The sequence below is a fragment of the Abramis brama genome, assembly GCF_963993115.1.
Source record: "Abramis brama genome assembly, chromosome: 23".
Lineage (NCBI taxonomy): Eukaryota > Metazoa > Chordata > Actinopteri > Cypriniformes > Leuciscidae > Abramis > Abramis brama.
Window position 1 is genome coordinate 15,836,637 of NC_139985.1, and position 16,661 is coordinate 15,853,297.

A 16,661-nucleotide genomic window follows, 5' to 3' on the forward strand; every position below is an offset into this window, starting at 1 on the left:
AAAAACCATATCAAAAAAGCTTATTTATTAATACTTTTAAAATAATAAACTTAAATATATTATATTATGCAATAAAATCATATTGTTTGTGAATATTAATAAGCTTAACAATACATTGACATTTGCGCTCATGTTACAGTTTACTTAAGTCTTGTCTGTAAACTATGTAATAAATGTGCAATTATTTTGTGTTCATTTACACACTGTTATTGTTAATATAATTAATTATAGTTTAAATACTGTGTTTTTAATCTTTTTCTCTTCCTTTTAAATTCTCATTATACTTCTCACTGTAAAGCCCTATGGATCAACTGGTTGTGTAAAAGTGTACTCTATAAATAAAGTTTGACTTCACTTGACTACAATTAATTAGTAATAGCAATGTGTAAAATAGTCCCTAATGTAACATGTTACACCCCCCAAAATAAAATAAAATAAAAATAAAAAAAATAACGGCAACTACAGCATCTAAAAATGTCAAATTTTTTCTCTAAACAATCTGTGCACATACAGATAAAAATTTTATATGACAGCTGCAGGGTCTCCTGGATGGATTCGGCAGCACACTGTGTTTTCCCAACGTCACTCAATCGATCACTTCCAGCGGAGATTAAGAGCGCTAAGCAATTACACTTTAAATTCTCATGCTTTTCTAGCAGGTGTTAATTCACAGCGCCGGGTCCGGATCGATACATCAGTGCAGATAATGGCCATCTTCCCCCTCCCCCTGCTGTCCTGCACGTCATCAAAATGAAGAATGATCTCGCTCTTTAAATCCACTCCAGCCACTCTCTCTTACTTTACATGCACAGAGAAACTGTCTGTTAATGACCTTGTTGATTGAATAAGGCCTTTGCTGGGTTCTTTGTGTGGAAGGATCAACTGTGTTTTCTTTTTTGAGTAGGCACAGGTAACGGTTGCAATAAAGCCAGATAAGGTCAGAGGGCGAGAAGCGCAGCTCTAATGAACCTGGGGTGTAATTATCAGTAAAGATCAGGTCCCTGTCTGAGGGTCAGAGAAGGCCGACCTCAGAAGGAACGGAGCGCCGTTAGTCTCCATTAGTCAGTGTTTTACTCGGAAAAAGAAGTGTGGCTTGATTAGAGATTCAAAGAGCAGCGTAAGGCATCGCAATCCCGACCCTGCCAAAGCTCTCCACTCTTAATGAATAGAACTGAGAGTCCTCATCTTATTCTTGAAGTTAGCTTGTGTGCGTTTGTTCTTCTTGATGGAACACTTGACTCAGCCGTGGTGTTATGACAAGAGCATTGTTTGGCCGATTATGCTGACAAACTGTCCACAGCTCTCAACAAATTCACAAAACAATCTGTGAATATTTATAGGCTCAGAAAATTCTCAACACAAATTATGCTATGTAAAATCAACTGTTTTGATGCCTGCTACCTACTTAAAACCCTGTGAATTTGTTTGAGAAGCGCAGTTTTCTTTTCTGAATTCACTTGTTTCCTATTTTCACAGGATGTGTGGGTGGAACATATTGAAAGGCAGTAGGTTAGGTTAGTTGAATAGGTAATAGGTAATTTGTTATTTGCTAGTCAGCTGTGAATGGGCAGGAACATTCTCATTCTACAGGATGAATCATCAATATTTTTGGTCCAAAAAAATTCACATTGTGAGTTACGAACACACAATTATGAGAAATAAAGCCACAACATTTGTCAGATAACATTCTGAGATTAAAGGATTAGTTCACCCCAAAATGAAAATTTCCTAATAATTTACTCACCCCAATGCCATCCAAGATATCCATGTCTTTCTTTCCTCAGTGGGAGAGAAATTATGTTTTTTGAGGAAAACATTTCTGGATTTTTCTTCTAACAATGGACTTCATTGGTTACCATCGTTTTTAAGTCCAAATCAATGCAGTTTCAAAAGTCTTTGAAGTGTTTAAACGGGCTGTACACGATCACAGCTGAAGAAGAGGTTGTTATCTAGCGAAACGATAGGTCATTTAAAAAAAAAAAGATAATTTATAGACTTTTTACCTTCAATAGTTCGGATTGAGCTGATCAACAAACGGACAGGGAACTACGTCATCACGTTGAAAGGTCACGCCGGCGCCTGAGATTCACAATTACTTTTGTATCCTAATTCTTTACTCGGAGGCAGAAACATCTTCCATAAGAGACAGAGAGAGACATATATAGAAAGAGCAAGCAAGAGGAAAAATGAAAGTCCGTGTTTATTGGTGCAGAGTTGCTCTAATCCTGACCCGTCCTCTCTGCGGGCACCTGACTCACAGGTAGAGCTGTTTCAGAGTTCTTCTGTCCAGGTGCTCAGAGGACTGTGTGCTCATGGATTCTGACAGCTCCGTCCTTGCAGGCTGCCACTGATGTTCATTATTTCAGACTTCCATCAGACGCCCAACAGTCACAATACCTCCCCTTGCCTCAGACGAGCACTAAACGCTGCGTTAAAACATTGTTATTAGGTGAGAAGCGAATGACACCATAAATATGCAATTAATCTTCAGAACTGGGGCAAAGTTTAATTGCGACTAAACAAACAGACAGAATATGCAAATGCGGAAATAATATGAGAGCGGTGTAGTCGTAATTATGAAGTTACACATACTGGTAATTAAAAAGCTTGCATCCCGCAATGCCCTTGCTGGTTGTATAGTGCCACCGCTCCTGATTGGGTTTGTGCATGAAGCTGTACAATTTTATTCCACATGTCTGGAAGATCATACATACATAAGCATATACATTGTTGTTGTTTTTTAAGTGGGTGTTGATGAGCTTATGAAGTCATTTTCAACTCTTGAAGTGTATCTCGTTCGTGTATGTTTTGCAGGGCTTCTATCAAATGCACCGTGACAACCTGTCATGCTCTGCATTAACGGCCCCCAGCAAAACAGAAGGGCTCATTCTATATCAGTGGTGCTTACGGAAAGAGAGAAAGAGTGAATGTGTGTGTGTGAGAGAGCATCTCTATACAACAGAGAGATGTGGAAATGGGAAAAAAGGACAGAAATCAGCTTGAAGAGAACAGAACGGATTTAAAAAAGTGGAAATGGCAGTAGACTCTTGCACAATATTAGCAAAAGATGAAACATTTGTGAGTGTTTTTCTGCTCTTCTGACCCTGCAAAATTGGGTCTAAAGCTGTGTGTGAACGGCCCCGTATGTGTGTATGTGGTGAATAAGCCCCGCATTTGACATGTTAAAAGGAATGTTCTTTACTAAGAGTCTTGTTGGGCCTGACATAACTGGGACGTAGTTCTCCTTGTCAAAGCTGATAATCAATTCCCATGCTGGGATAATCTGACAGCACACTCCCACTAATAGTGCCACTGTCTATATAACTACACACAGCTACATATCTCCCAAAACAATCATTCTTTAATCTAACACAAAATTAGCTAATATACGTCTTCACCGAATCACCGCCCGTTCGAATTAAATATATTAAGGGATTTTCAGCACATATTTTTTGTTTGTTTATCCTTCAGGTGGAAAGAGGTGGTAATTTTTTGTGTAAAAGAAGCATCATCCCCTTGAGAGTTTTGGACTAAGTGGATTTTAATGCAAAAAAAGAAGAAAAAAAGAGAAGAGAGCTTTGATTATAAAGTGGCATGATTATAAAGAAGGGGGGGGGGGGGGGGGGGGGTTCTTTTCTAGGTCAAATTTAATTGAACTAAGGCCTAATCCAGGTTTATTCTAAACCCTGTCTGTGAAACCAGGCCTATATCTTCAGGAGCAAATCACCTGTTTGTTTAATCTAGAATGTGTTTTAACAGTATTTTGACAGTTGGTGTCAGATTTTTTTTTTTACTTATTATGTTATGGAAATGATAAATAAAAACGCTTTATCTGTTCCAAATTGGTTTGTTGGACAAGCTGGTTTAAGATCTTCTTCCATCCTGAACAAGCCTGTATTTAGCTGATCTAGCTACAAACCTTTCTAAACCCGCCAACAGAGCAGTTACGACTAGCAAACCAGTTTTGGTTAGTTTAAGATTTAAGTTGGTTAGATTTTGGTTAGTTTTTGAGATTTAACACAAAAGTAACTCACGAAACGAACTGTGCTTGTTTGAATGAGATATTTTAAATATATTACTTTTTTTGGCACACAGAACTATTTTTTGTTTGCTTACCCTTCAGGTAGAGAGAGGTGGTCATTGTTTAAAGTGGATTTTTAATAATAATAAAAAATAATAATAAATGCATTTATTGCTTTAACCATTCAAACTGGTATGCTGGACTGGTTTCCCAACCTGGACAAGCCTGTGTTTAGAGAAAAGTGCTAAAAACTCTTTAAAACCAGGTAACCCCTTAAAACCAGCAAACCAGCTTTCGTTGTTTTAAAAGAGACTAAGAGATAAAACAAAAGAGAAGTAACAAAAGAGATTTAACAAAATTAGCAAAGTTGTGTCTTCCCTGCCAGTTTGAATTAAATATTTTAAACCTATATTAACTTTTTCGGCACAAAGAACTTCATATATTTTGTTTGTTGTTTACCCTTCAGGTTGAGAGAGAAGGAGAATGTATGTTTTTGCTATTCCATTAATAACTTTGCCTAAACGACTTCTAAAAAGTCAGACGACAGGAGGGCGAATGCTCTCCAAATTTAGCCACTCTCTCTTTGGCACGTGTGAAGGATGTGAACCCCATGCACACTCGCTGACAGATTTTAGTAGGGCGACACAAATTGTGTGAGTGTGTGTGTAATAGAGAGAGATGAGGTGGTGACAAACAGTGTGTGTGCTGCAAGTGTGTGTGGGGTGTGACTATGTGCATAAGCGCACTCGTGTGTGACAGCAGCAGTGTGTTTGAGTCCGTCCCCGCAGGTCCTCCCTCAGGTCTCCGTCAGGCTCAGCCGACAGAGTCGTTACTCATGAAGACAGTATTATTATCAAGCAGAAGATGAGTATATATCCAGGCCAGAGCACACATGAGGGAAGCAGGAACTTCCTCCACATCTTGTATAATCATTCGATTTTCTCGATTTCATGAAGAAGACACACAGCAAGCTTCATAAATCAGCATACACTCACTCAAACACTCCTGCAGCTGTTTACATTTATTCCTCTGATGAATAATAATATTGTGTTGGCTTACACAAAGACCAGACATGATCCACAGGATAGAGTTCAGACAGCATAATGCAAATGGTTGTAGCATCAAACAGTGGAAAACAAAGTCTTGCATGCAATTTGCCAATACCTCAGCTCTTCTTTGTGTTTTTTCTTAATAGCCTACAAATACATTGAAAATATGGTAATATTATTTTCTATCGCAAATCTTTAATTTGAATCAAGGATATTTCTGAAATAACAAAAACTGTCTGCATTAATTTTGAGTTTCCTGCTTGTGAATATGATTTTACTTGGTCATTCATGTGCTCAGAATTTGTAATTACAATATTTCCGAGTCCACTTGAAGGGTGTATTAGTTACATCGCTTCACTACCATTCACGACAACTCTTAGGATCGTAAAGTGTCTATCGGATGCGCACTTTGGAATCTTGTTTTATGAATACTGTGAATTTGGACATACTACTCATTTTCACCTTCTACTATAAAGTAAGGAAGCAAGTATATTCGGATGTCGGAGCGCCTATGCCTACATCCCAACTGACGCCACAGGTCACATGACAAAGTCAACATGGAGGATGTAGTACATCCAGAATTCATTCATACTATGCATATTCATTCTATATAAAAAGTACTTTTTTTAGCCATCTCAAAGTCATTCCTCAACAAATGTAGACACCAGTCAAGTCAAGCCAAGTCATCTTTAGTTATATGATGCTTTATAAAATACAGATTTTTTCAAAGCGTCACTGTAATAAACTGGACAATATCAGAATCAATGATGCAAGCTTCATCAAATGTGAGACAAATTAAAGCAGCTCTAAAAAGACAGTCAGTTTATTGTTGGTTCTGTTCAGTTCAATGACAGTGTAAAGTTCACCAATTACAAAATCAGTTCAATTCAGCTATAAGCAGCTCTACAATATTGCAAAATATTGCCATTTTGGATGCGCCTTCAGTCTTTTAGACTGTTGTATTGACCTATCAGCGTTCAGCACTGGTTTTGTGCCAAATTAGGGGGGATCTGTGCCAATCTGACTCCCTGTCAGATTATATGGCACAACACTGGATATACCTATTTAAAAAAAATATGATTAAGATATAGTCTAAACTTCACATTTCCATGTTATAATCCAAATCCTACTCTTAGCAAACAGAGGACGCATATTTATAATCTGATGACTCATATGTGCAACCATATGTAGATGGCAACCGCATCCAAACAGTCAACTCCTCACACATCACTGCCTAGTCTGTCAACTTCGTTCTTTATCTCACCTGCCCGCATAACAAGCTGCCTATCTTGATCGATATGCTAGCAGATGTGCAGGACCCGGCCCTCCCTGCAGGACACGCGCATAGAGGCATGAAGTGTGAATCTTTTTTTATGCTATTACACAGATCACATCAGTATGCTGCAAAGATACCCACGGCTCCAGCTCTAGTGCGCAGTACCACATTCAGTGCGATCTGTTGTGGAACAGGGCGGTGAAATCACCGTATTGAACAAAAAAACCTATTCAAAAGACAAAGAGTGGAATCACAAGCTTGAAAAAGACTTCTGAGGAATGGATAATGTGATCTAGCACAAAAAAGTGACCTTTCAAAGTTGAACAATTTTGTATTCTTCTGATGGAAGGGAGCTGAAGTGCAATACTAATTTACAGTCGCTTTTGAAGGTGTGTATGTTTTATATACACACGTATATGGGACCTTATAAGGTGTGTACACACACACGCACACACACACACACACACACACACACACACACACACACACACACACACACACACACACACACACACACACACACACCTTAAAGGTCCCATTAGTAAACATTATTATAGAATACTGCATTAGTAAATGCTGAAATGAACATTAAGATCAATAAATATTTTTTTTTTCTTTTTAGTTCATTTTAACTAACATGGCTAACTAATGTTAGCAAGCGTAACCTTGTTGTAAAGTATTACCACACATACATAGATTACATATAGGTCACACTTTATATTACATGTAGTCTAAGTGATTTTAACTATTATGTTCTTACATCATAAATAAAAATTATTAGGTACAATGTACTTATTGTGTTCATGTTTTATTGTAACACAGTTTTGATGCTATTGAAGTGGAATATGGGTAGGTTAGGAACAGGTTTGGTGGTATAGTTAGGTTTAACGGTCGGTTAAGGTGTAATGGAAGGGGTCAACAGTGTAATTATAGATCTAATTACAGAAATTACATGCAGGTATTTTACATAGTAGTTAATTTAAAGTGGGACCATGTATGTATATAGGCCTACATACATATGTACATACATTTTGTATCTGCCATAGACATCTTAAGCATCAGGCTTATATATTAGGTTGAGCTCATATCGTGACACACACACATAAATGTATTTGTACATATATTTTTTTTAATAAATATTTATTTTTGCGTTCACAGAGGGTTATCTAGATTTAGTGGAGAGGTCATGTGGGCCCCTTGGCATTTGCATCAAATTTGAATAAATCCTCTAAAATCACGTCAAGGTGACACCTGAAGCGAAATGTCATCTGAGGAAAGCTTTGAAAGTCTGTTATTCCAAATTATGCTTGTCAAAACTTATAACAGGCATTTGCTTTTGCATAGTCAAACGGCTCACATAGGAATTGTCAAAGCACTTTTTACACCTGATGCAGATTGAAAAAGAAAATAAGACAACAAGGTAGTGATTTATGCAGTTTGCAGAGTTCATTTTTTACTTTTTTTGTTGTCATAGTTCTTGCCTAGCTACGAAAATATCCTCTATATTTAATAACAAAAACAGTCAACAAACCTTTTCATCAGTAATTATATGCACATTATGAGAAATCTTTTATTGGAGAAAACCTGGAGAATCCTTTTTTTCTTCCCCAGAACATTTCACTACATCCAATCGTGAAAAAGCATACTTTTGCACATAAATGGTGCTAAATTTAGTGTGAGGTGAAATTTTTGACTGTTATAATGCTGCAAAGTCAGATCTGGATTCCTACCGTCTACACAGGAAGGTTTGTTCCGTGTTGTGCCGGCCACTTTTCCCGGTAAACACGAGCACTTGACTGTCTGGGAACGTTCTTCAATGCGGTTCTTGTTGCAACATCGGTGCGCTGCGATGACCTCGCATGTTCCTCCCTCTGTGGATGCAGACACACGTACATCAGTGGCACATATGAGATACTCCACCTTCGACCCATAATAAAAATGCTCATTTTTTTGTTTGATCTGAAGCAGTTTGATACATGACATGAATTAGAAATACACATTTCAGTAACACGCACCAGAGATGCAAGCAAATCAGTGACAAGGACACATTCCTGAGGTCAACAGTGAGAGACGAACAAGATTTCACAGAAGGAGACAGCTCATCCACGGCCTATAGAAGTAAGGAAGGTTTCTCTGAACCTTTAACTTCCAATATCTGACAAAGCAATATCTTGAGCAGCAAGAGAAGCCTCGTTTATATTAGCATGTGGGTTGTGTATGAGTAAAAAAGGGTTTCGGCTTACTTTACAGCAGGAGGTCTTCAGGAGGGGGTCTGCCGAATAATATTTTGATCTCACAAGAACCACTTCTTACTTTTGTGCAAAAATGAAAATATGCAGCAAGCACAAATACAATATCAAGTTACCTTCAACCAAAGCTACAGTTAAGCAGTTTAATTTCAGTGTTAAATGTTAAATATTTAATTATCCTACACTATATACTTCATAAAATAAAAATATAACTACTACATAAAATAAAAATATTTTCATAAAATTAATTAAACTCACATGTACACAAAGCATATCACTCTGCTTTTATAGTGACCCAGTTATTGATTTGGTTACACTTTATTTTGAGGTGTCCTTGTTACAATGTAATTATACATTAATTACGATGTAATTACACATTAATTACAGTGTAATTACACAAGTACTGAGTAATATTAATTAATAACATACTATAGGGTTAGAGATAGGATTGGGGTTTGGTTTAGGGTTAGTTGCATGTAATGATAACGTGTAACAAGAAAGTGTTATCATTGATTTCACTTATGTTCTGTTCAGAAACCTTACACTTTTCCACCCTTTGATGATCATCCGTCATTAATTATCAACAAGATTCAGCTTCCTTTCAATGGTCATTAAAAAAGACGAAAGTGAAAATAAATTCCCTTCAAAATATTGGTCTTCGTCCTTTTTTAAAATATATTTTTGTTCTTTTGCAATTTATGTACCTATATGTAAATATATATCTTCTCTCTCTTCTTTTTTCATCTTCTCTCAACAACCTCACCATTTCTCTGATAATTTACTTTTCTTCCTTTTTTGTCAATATAGTAAATCAGTGAAATCACACAGGATCATCTTATATACATCTTTGATTATTACTATTGCTATACATATATATTGTATATATAATGAGCATCATTCTACTTATATTAGGAAATGTATGATAGAGATATACACATACTCAACACAATTTTACACACACACTTCACATAATTACACGTACATCCTACTTTTGGATTGATGATATCATCTAACTGTGTTTTGTCTTATGTTCTGCTTTAATAATATATATTAAATGGGATGTGAACATATTTTCAACAAAAATCAAGATCATTTTCTGCATAAACAAAAGTTTTTTGCTGGCGTGTGAGTATTTTAGAAATATTTACTTAAATCCATGACAGTAAAAAGGCGATCGGAAATAAATAAATAAAAAAGACCTGAAGCCTCGGCACCTTAATTAGATTAATGTCCAAATAACGTCCAAAGTCATCAGTTAAAACAGCATTAGAGCAAATGGCCCTTGTAAAAGCCTCTAAAGAGAAAATTATAGGCTCTTCTACAGACTCTTACTGCTAGGCTTTCTATGTAATTACCATGTATTCTTTCTTCTCTCTGTGTTGCAAATTGCCCTTGAAGCATGCTGATTATCTTATCTAAATTACAAGCCTTTTACCCTTGTGTGATGTTAGCAAGGGCTTTTATGGGGAGCGCAGGAAGGTGAGGGTTCTGTCATAGTTTGGTCTGAGAAGACAATGTGGAGAAATACAGTACATTATAGCATTGATATGACTGAATAGGAAAGACTCATTCTTAATAAAGGGCCTTGAGACAGTGCAATTATGAAGTCCTCGCAATCATTATCATGCTCTTTGCCCTCCAACATATAGGGTATCTGCAGCTGCACAATATGCACTGCGGCAAAGTGGACCCCATTGTGACTAAAAGAGGAAAAAAGAAAGTGAAAATATCAGAATGCGCAAAAGCTACGTGGGTCACCATAACAATAGCGAGCACCCTGAGGATAGCTGGGGGATTGATGAGAGGTAATGGTTTTCCCCTCAAACAGTGGGCTCACAGCTCCGCACCAACACCAAGAAAGGAGAGAACAAGGGAACAGAGGAGCACAAAAGTGCAGGATGGGAAAAGAGCAAGAGGGAGGGGATAGGAGGGAAGGAGGCAGGCAGCTCCCTCGCTGGGCCAGGCCGGGCCGGTTGAGTAATGACAGAGCTTTTGGAAGCGCCCCTCTCACACAATTATAAAGCGGCCAGGTAATTCAGCTAGTGGGGTTGCTGCAGCAAGGCCCTCCATCAGATGCTCCCCTTTCTCCAACACCCGAGGAAACCCTCTTTATCTTCCCCTGACAGCTGTCCACCCATCCGCTCCCACATCCCTCAATTACACCACAGCTCAAACGTGGACATACCAGAGAAATTGCGCCATACTGAGCGAGGGCATACGAAGAAGAGGGAAGGAAAATGGAGAAGACGTTGTTTGCCCCATTTCCCACCAGTTCAGAATCAACATGGATTTTTTGAGATGCACAATTTATCAGATCCACGTTGATTGTTGGCTGATAGTTTTGAATTTAGGTTGATATCTGATATTTGGTAAAAATAAAAATAATGTATATGTATATGTACTGGTCAAAATTAGATATATACAGTACAGTATGGCAATAATTAGAGATTATAGATATTGAATTTATCAACATCATTCAATATTTGATATACCAGCCAATATTATCATATACATAATATTTTTTTATTTATTTATTGTATTGTCTATTGTAATTTATAGTTATTGATACTAAATATATAGGCAATATGAGTTTTTTTATTTTTTTTATTTCTCAGTTTCGGTCAATATTTGATATATGTTGTTCAATATTAAGATTTTTGTTTTTTTTTAAATTGTTGTTCAATTTGTATGTTGTTCAATATTAAGATTTTTTTTTTTTCAAATTTCTAATTAGTATCAGTCAATATTGAATAATAATTGGCTGATATTAAAGATTTTGTTTATTCATCTGTTTTTTATTTACAGAATTTTTAAATATAATATAATAATGGCTATTTTATCATGCATGCTCATTTCCCCTACAGTGACGAAAATAAGTATTTGAACACCCTGCTATTTTGCAAGTTCTCCCACTTGGAAATCATGGAGGGGTCTGAAATTGTCATCGTAGGTGCGTGTCCACTTTGAGAGACATAATCTAAAAAAAAAAATCCAGAAATCACAATATATGATTTTTTAACTATTTATTTGTATGATACAGCTGCAAATAAGTATTTGAACACCTGTCTATCAGCTAGAATTCTGACCCTCAAAGACCTGTTAGTCTGCCTTTAAAATGTCCACCTCCACTCCATTTATTATCCTAAATTAGATGCACCTGTTTGAGGTCGTTAGCTGCATAAAGACACCTGTCCACCCCATACAATCAGTAAGAATCCAACTACTAACATGGCCAAGACCAAAGAGCTGTCCAAAGACACTAGAGACAAAATTGTACACCTCCACAAGGCTGGAAAGGGCTACGGGGAAATTGCCAAGCAGCTTGGTGAAAAAAGGTCCACTGTTGGAGCAATCATTAGAAAATGGAAGAAGCTAAACATGACTGTCAATCTCCCTCGGACTGGGGCTCCATGCAAGATCTCACCTCGTGGGGTCTCAATGATCCTAAGAAAGGTGAGAAATCAGCCCAGAACTACACAAGAGGAGCTGGTCAATGACCTGAAAAGAGCTGGGACCACCGTTTCCAAGGTTACTGTTGGTAATACACTAAAGGCCTCATTATACTTCTGCGTCGGACCTACGCCGGAGCCTATACGCCGTAGGCAACGTGTTGGTTTTAATGTATACTTCTGCGTCGTTGTCCGCGTTGACGCGCACCTAGGGAGCATGTGAAACCCCGAGGGAGGGGGTTCTGGCAGACCAATCACAGCGCTTGCGTCCGCGTAGAATTGACGCGTTGTTACATTTTTGGAGAGGTGCACGTCAGGGTACGCCGTAGGGTACGCGCGCTACACACAGCCTACGACGTAGCTACGGCGGCAGTTCGACGCAGAAGTATAAATAGGCCTTAAGACGTCATGGTTTGAAATCATGCATGGCACGGAAGGTTCCCCTGCTTAAACCAGCACATGTCAAGGCCCGTCTTAAGTTTGCCAATGACCATTTGGATGATCCAGAGGAGTCATGGGAGAAAGTCATGTGGTCAGATGAGACCAAAATAGAACTTTTTGGTCATAATTCCACTAAACGTGTTTGGAGGAAGAAGAATGATGAGTACCATCCCAAGAACACCATCCCTACTGTGAAGCATGGGGGTGGTAGCATCATGCTTTGGGGGTGTTTTTCTGCACATGGGACAGGGCGACTGCACTGTATTACGGAGAGGATGACCGGGGCCATGTATTGCGAGATTTTGGGGAACAACCTCCTTCCCTCAGTTAGAGCATTGAAGATGGGTCGAGGCTGGGTCTTCCAACATGACAATGACCCGAAGCACACAGCCAGGATAACCAAGGAGTGGCTCTGTAAGAAGCATATCAAGGTTCTGGCGTGGCCTAGCCAGTCTCCAGACCTAAACCCAATAGAGAATCTTTGGAGGGAGCTCAAACTCCGTGTTTCTCAGCGACAGCCCAGAAACCTGACTGATCTAGAGAAGATCTGTGTGGAGGAGTGGGCCAAAATCCCTCCTGCAGTGTGTGCAAACCTGGTGAAAAACTACAGGAAACGTTTGACCTCTGTAATTGCAAACAAAGGCTACTGTACCAAATATTAACATTGATTTTCTCAGGTGTTCAAATACTTATTTGCAGCTGTATCATACAAATAAATAGTTAAAAAAATCATACATTGTGATTTCTGGATTTTTTTTTTTTAGATTATGTCTCTCACAGTGGACATGCACCTACGATGACAATTTCAGACCCCTCCATGATTTCTAAGTGGGAGAACTTGCAAAATAGCAGGGTGTTCAAATACTTATTTTCCTCACTGTATTTTTACATTTAGATTACTTTTCTATCTAATACTTACTTAACATTAATCTTTTAAAACAATAATTGAATGAGTCACAGTAAATGTAATCTTTAGCAAATCTCAAAATTAATATAAATTGTTCACATCACACATTGTTTTGGTGCCTAAATTCACTAACATTTAAAACCATTGATTGTACTTTTTAGTAATTATAGTATAGTATAGTATAGTATAGTATAGTATAGTATAGTATAGCAGTTCAGTAGTAATGTATGCTATTACTACTAACTTCTATTCACTTAGTATAGAATTTTAATACCGACGATTTATCAGTTACCAGCTATAACAGTACATGCATAAGAGAGGAAATTACAGTGTGCTTTGCTTGAACTCTCTGCCTTTCCAGTCTTTTTCAAACTCCTGCTTCAGGGTCAGAGTGAGCAATGTAAAACTAAGAGTGCTATAGCGATGGACATGATTGCCGTTGCTGAGCTGTCATCAGTCCTCACATTTGAGCAGGAGGCATCCATTTGTTCCAGCGTGTTTGGCAACACATACGTATGTCTAGTTTTGACCTCCCATTAAAACATCAACATCAACCCAAGCATGCTGACAGTATTACACTCAAAACACCCATGACAGCTCACTCTGGACCTATTACTGCTGTGCTCTCCATAAACTCGATAATATCTCAGTGTTCACAGGAAAACCTGGAACCACAAAAGGCCTCCACAAATCCCTCAGGTTAACCTCTGTTAACTGCTTTAAATGTCTTATTGTCTATTTGACTATTTCAGAATTTCTTTGTATACGGCTTTCTAATTCTGTTTTCTGAATAAGATTCTCATAGTCGTTCAGTTAGAGTGAATCATTGCGCCTCATGGTGTCAGACACTGATGTCTTATACAGCAGCAATTTGATCCTTGTCATTATTGCGGAATGTGGATTTCCATGAAGGTGGGAATGGCTTGTCATGAGGAATAGGTTCTTTATGGCTCTGTCTTACACTGAAAGCTTTAAAATCCAGGCTAAAATTCATTGATCCAAGACTGGCCCAGCAAACCTTTAGATAAATGTTTTTATCTTGGTTTTTGACTGTTCAGAAAACGAGCTGACACACAAAATGAAAAATTGTGGACCTCTACAATATTCACAAACAAACAGCCATTAAAATGTGCTGTGATAAAACAACAACACATTTACCTGGAGGTAATTGAATGGTTTAGCTTCTTCTCAGCCAGAAGCATTTGTGACCAGAGGGAGACAGTATAACAAGCCTTAAACACAACAAATTGCTTAAACTGTCGACCTGTTTGCCATGCGTCAAAGCGCTTAAAGTAGGATATGTTCCTGAAACAACATTTCCACTAACCAATGAGTGTCCTCTAATTTTAGGTATAAAGTTAAAGCAGTGAAAGAACAGCCAGAACTCAAGTCCTGAACAAGCCCTTTTTAAAAACCATTTGTGCTGACCTGGCCGGAGAAGCTCTTATTTAACCCTTAAATGCATGAATGTTTCAGCAGTCATTATTACATATTCTGTTCTTTAGCGACCAGGATCTATATCTAACACGGATGGATCTCTACCTGTCGCGATAATATAAAACTCTCCTGATATTAGAGTAACAATTACAGAAGAATAAAATAAAGCATATTTTGTTACCTTCTGGAGCTTGGAAGGGTTCAATTTGAGCAGATGTTTTATTGCATCATCACTGTCCTTGTCAGAGCTCATTTCCTAGTAGCCTACATTTAGCATCTGGCTTACTGTATATTTGCGATCCCAAACATTTTCTCAAAACTATCATTCTTTTATAAAAAAAAAAACATTCTTGTGATATGTTATATAATGAATTGATTGAGGAATACTAAGACAGTTGATGTCTAACTTGATTGAATGAGAAGGGTAGTGGGTAGTGGAGGGTAGTGAATTATGTCCCGGGTCACTAAAGACCAGAGGTATGCGTTTAAGGGTTAACATAGAAGGTAGGTCATGACACTGGCATAAGTGGCACCACAAAAAACATAAAATAATTATAATAAATATTTCAGTGGATCACAGAAAAGGCATAAAGGCACTTATAAATGTAAGAAAATAAAAATATTATTTAAAAAGAGTATACAACACAAAAATAGGAATATAAAATGAAAAAAAGGTCTTTGTAATTTTGGGTGAAGTCAGAAACTAAGGAGATTAAAATCCATAAGCAGAGAGTTTATCAACAGAATACAAATACAACTACAGACTAATAAAAACAACCGAAAACGCAAGGGACAGAACTGCAACAATTCCAGGACAAGACTCGACAAACAACACAGAAAACACTGGAGTTTAAACACACAAGGGGTAATAGGCAAATAAGACACAACTGGGAACAATCAGAGAACAAATCAACAAGAAAACTACAAAATGACTTACAAAAAGGAGACCAGACAGGAGGTAACTTCAAAGTCCACACACAAGACAGATGACATACCACAGTCTTACAGAAAAGGCATAATGAAGGAAATAAAATAAAAGCAATACAAAATAAAGCATATGACAAAATAGAAATTATTTCAGTGGTTTACAGTAAGAAGTGTAGAAATCTAGTATATAAAAAAAATCTGCATAAAACAAAGAATTAGCTAAAAATACAGCAGTATGAACACTTTCTAAATGGAAGAATATAAAAGTATAATACAAAAAAAAATTAGATAAGAACACAAAAAATAAAGACATATTAAAAACAGTCCAAAGCAGCACAACTATTACACTTGATATATTGGAAGTCATTGATTATACTTCTAGCTTATGAATTACATCACTGTATGTGGGTGGGGCCCATAATCATGATTTTTGGTAACTGGCTCTAAATCGCATGAAATGTGTTTAACTGATTTGTGTGACTTTAGGATTGATCGTCCCGATGTTGACTAAAGCGTTTGACATATGTTACCACATTTTAATACCTTGATCAAAATGATTGGCCCTCAAAACTCTCCTTGCCCATAATTGCTTCTGTTATTAATCTTGCACAAGCTCAGAGATAAATCAGACTGCAAAGAACATTTACAGAACACTTTTATCCAGTAACAATAAAAAGCCTTTCAGTATATCTGTTTTATGTGCATGTCGCTGTCTCAAATCGCAAACGATGTGACACAGAAGGTCTATTTCCTTGCGCGGTATCTCATTGAGTTTGACTGTAATGACTTGAGGTGAGTCTAATGGAAGCTAATAATAGGTTTACCTACCGCAAGGAGTCTTTCATTTGGGATTTAATGCTTTTTACATCTCGTGGCAGCAGAAGTATGTGTGTGCGGGTGTGTTT

The 16,661-nt window shown here is 37.5% G+C and overlaps 1 protein-coding gene across 3 annotated transcripts in view; it reads right to left on the reverse strand.

The window, feature by feature from the left end:
• tafa1b (TAFA chemokine like family member 1b) overlaps window positions 1-16,661 on the reverse strand; it is a 161,251-nt gene that overhangs the window by 23,315 nt on the left and 121,275 nt on the right. For all 3 annotated transcript variants that reach the window (XR_014604286.1, XR_014604287.1, XM_084100908.1), the window contains exon 3: window positions 8,077-8,217. Coding sequence is in view for 1 of the 3 variants with exons in the window: in XM_084100908.1 (XP_083957034.1) it covers window positions 8,077-8,217 (141 nt within the window). In the remaining 2 variants the exon portion in view is untranslated. The remainder of the gene's footprint in view (window positions 1-8,076; window positions 8,218-16,661) is intronic.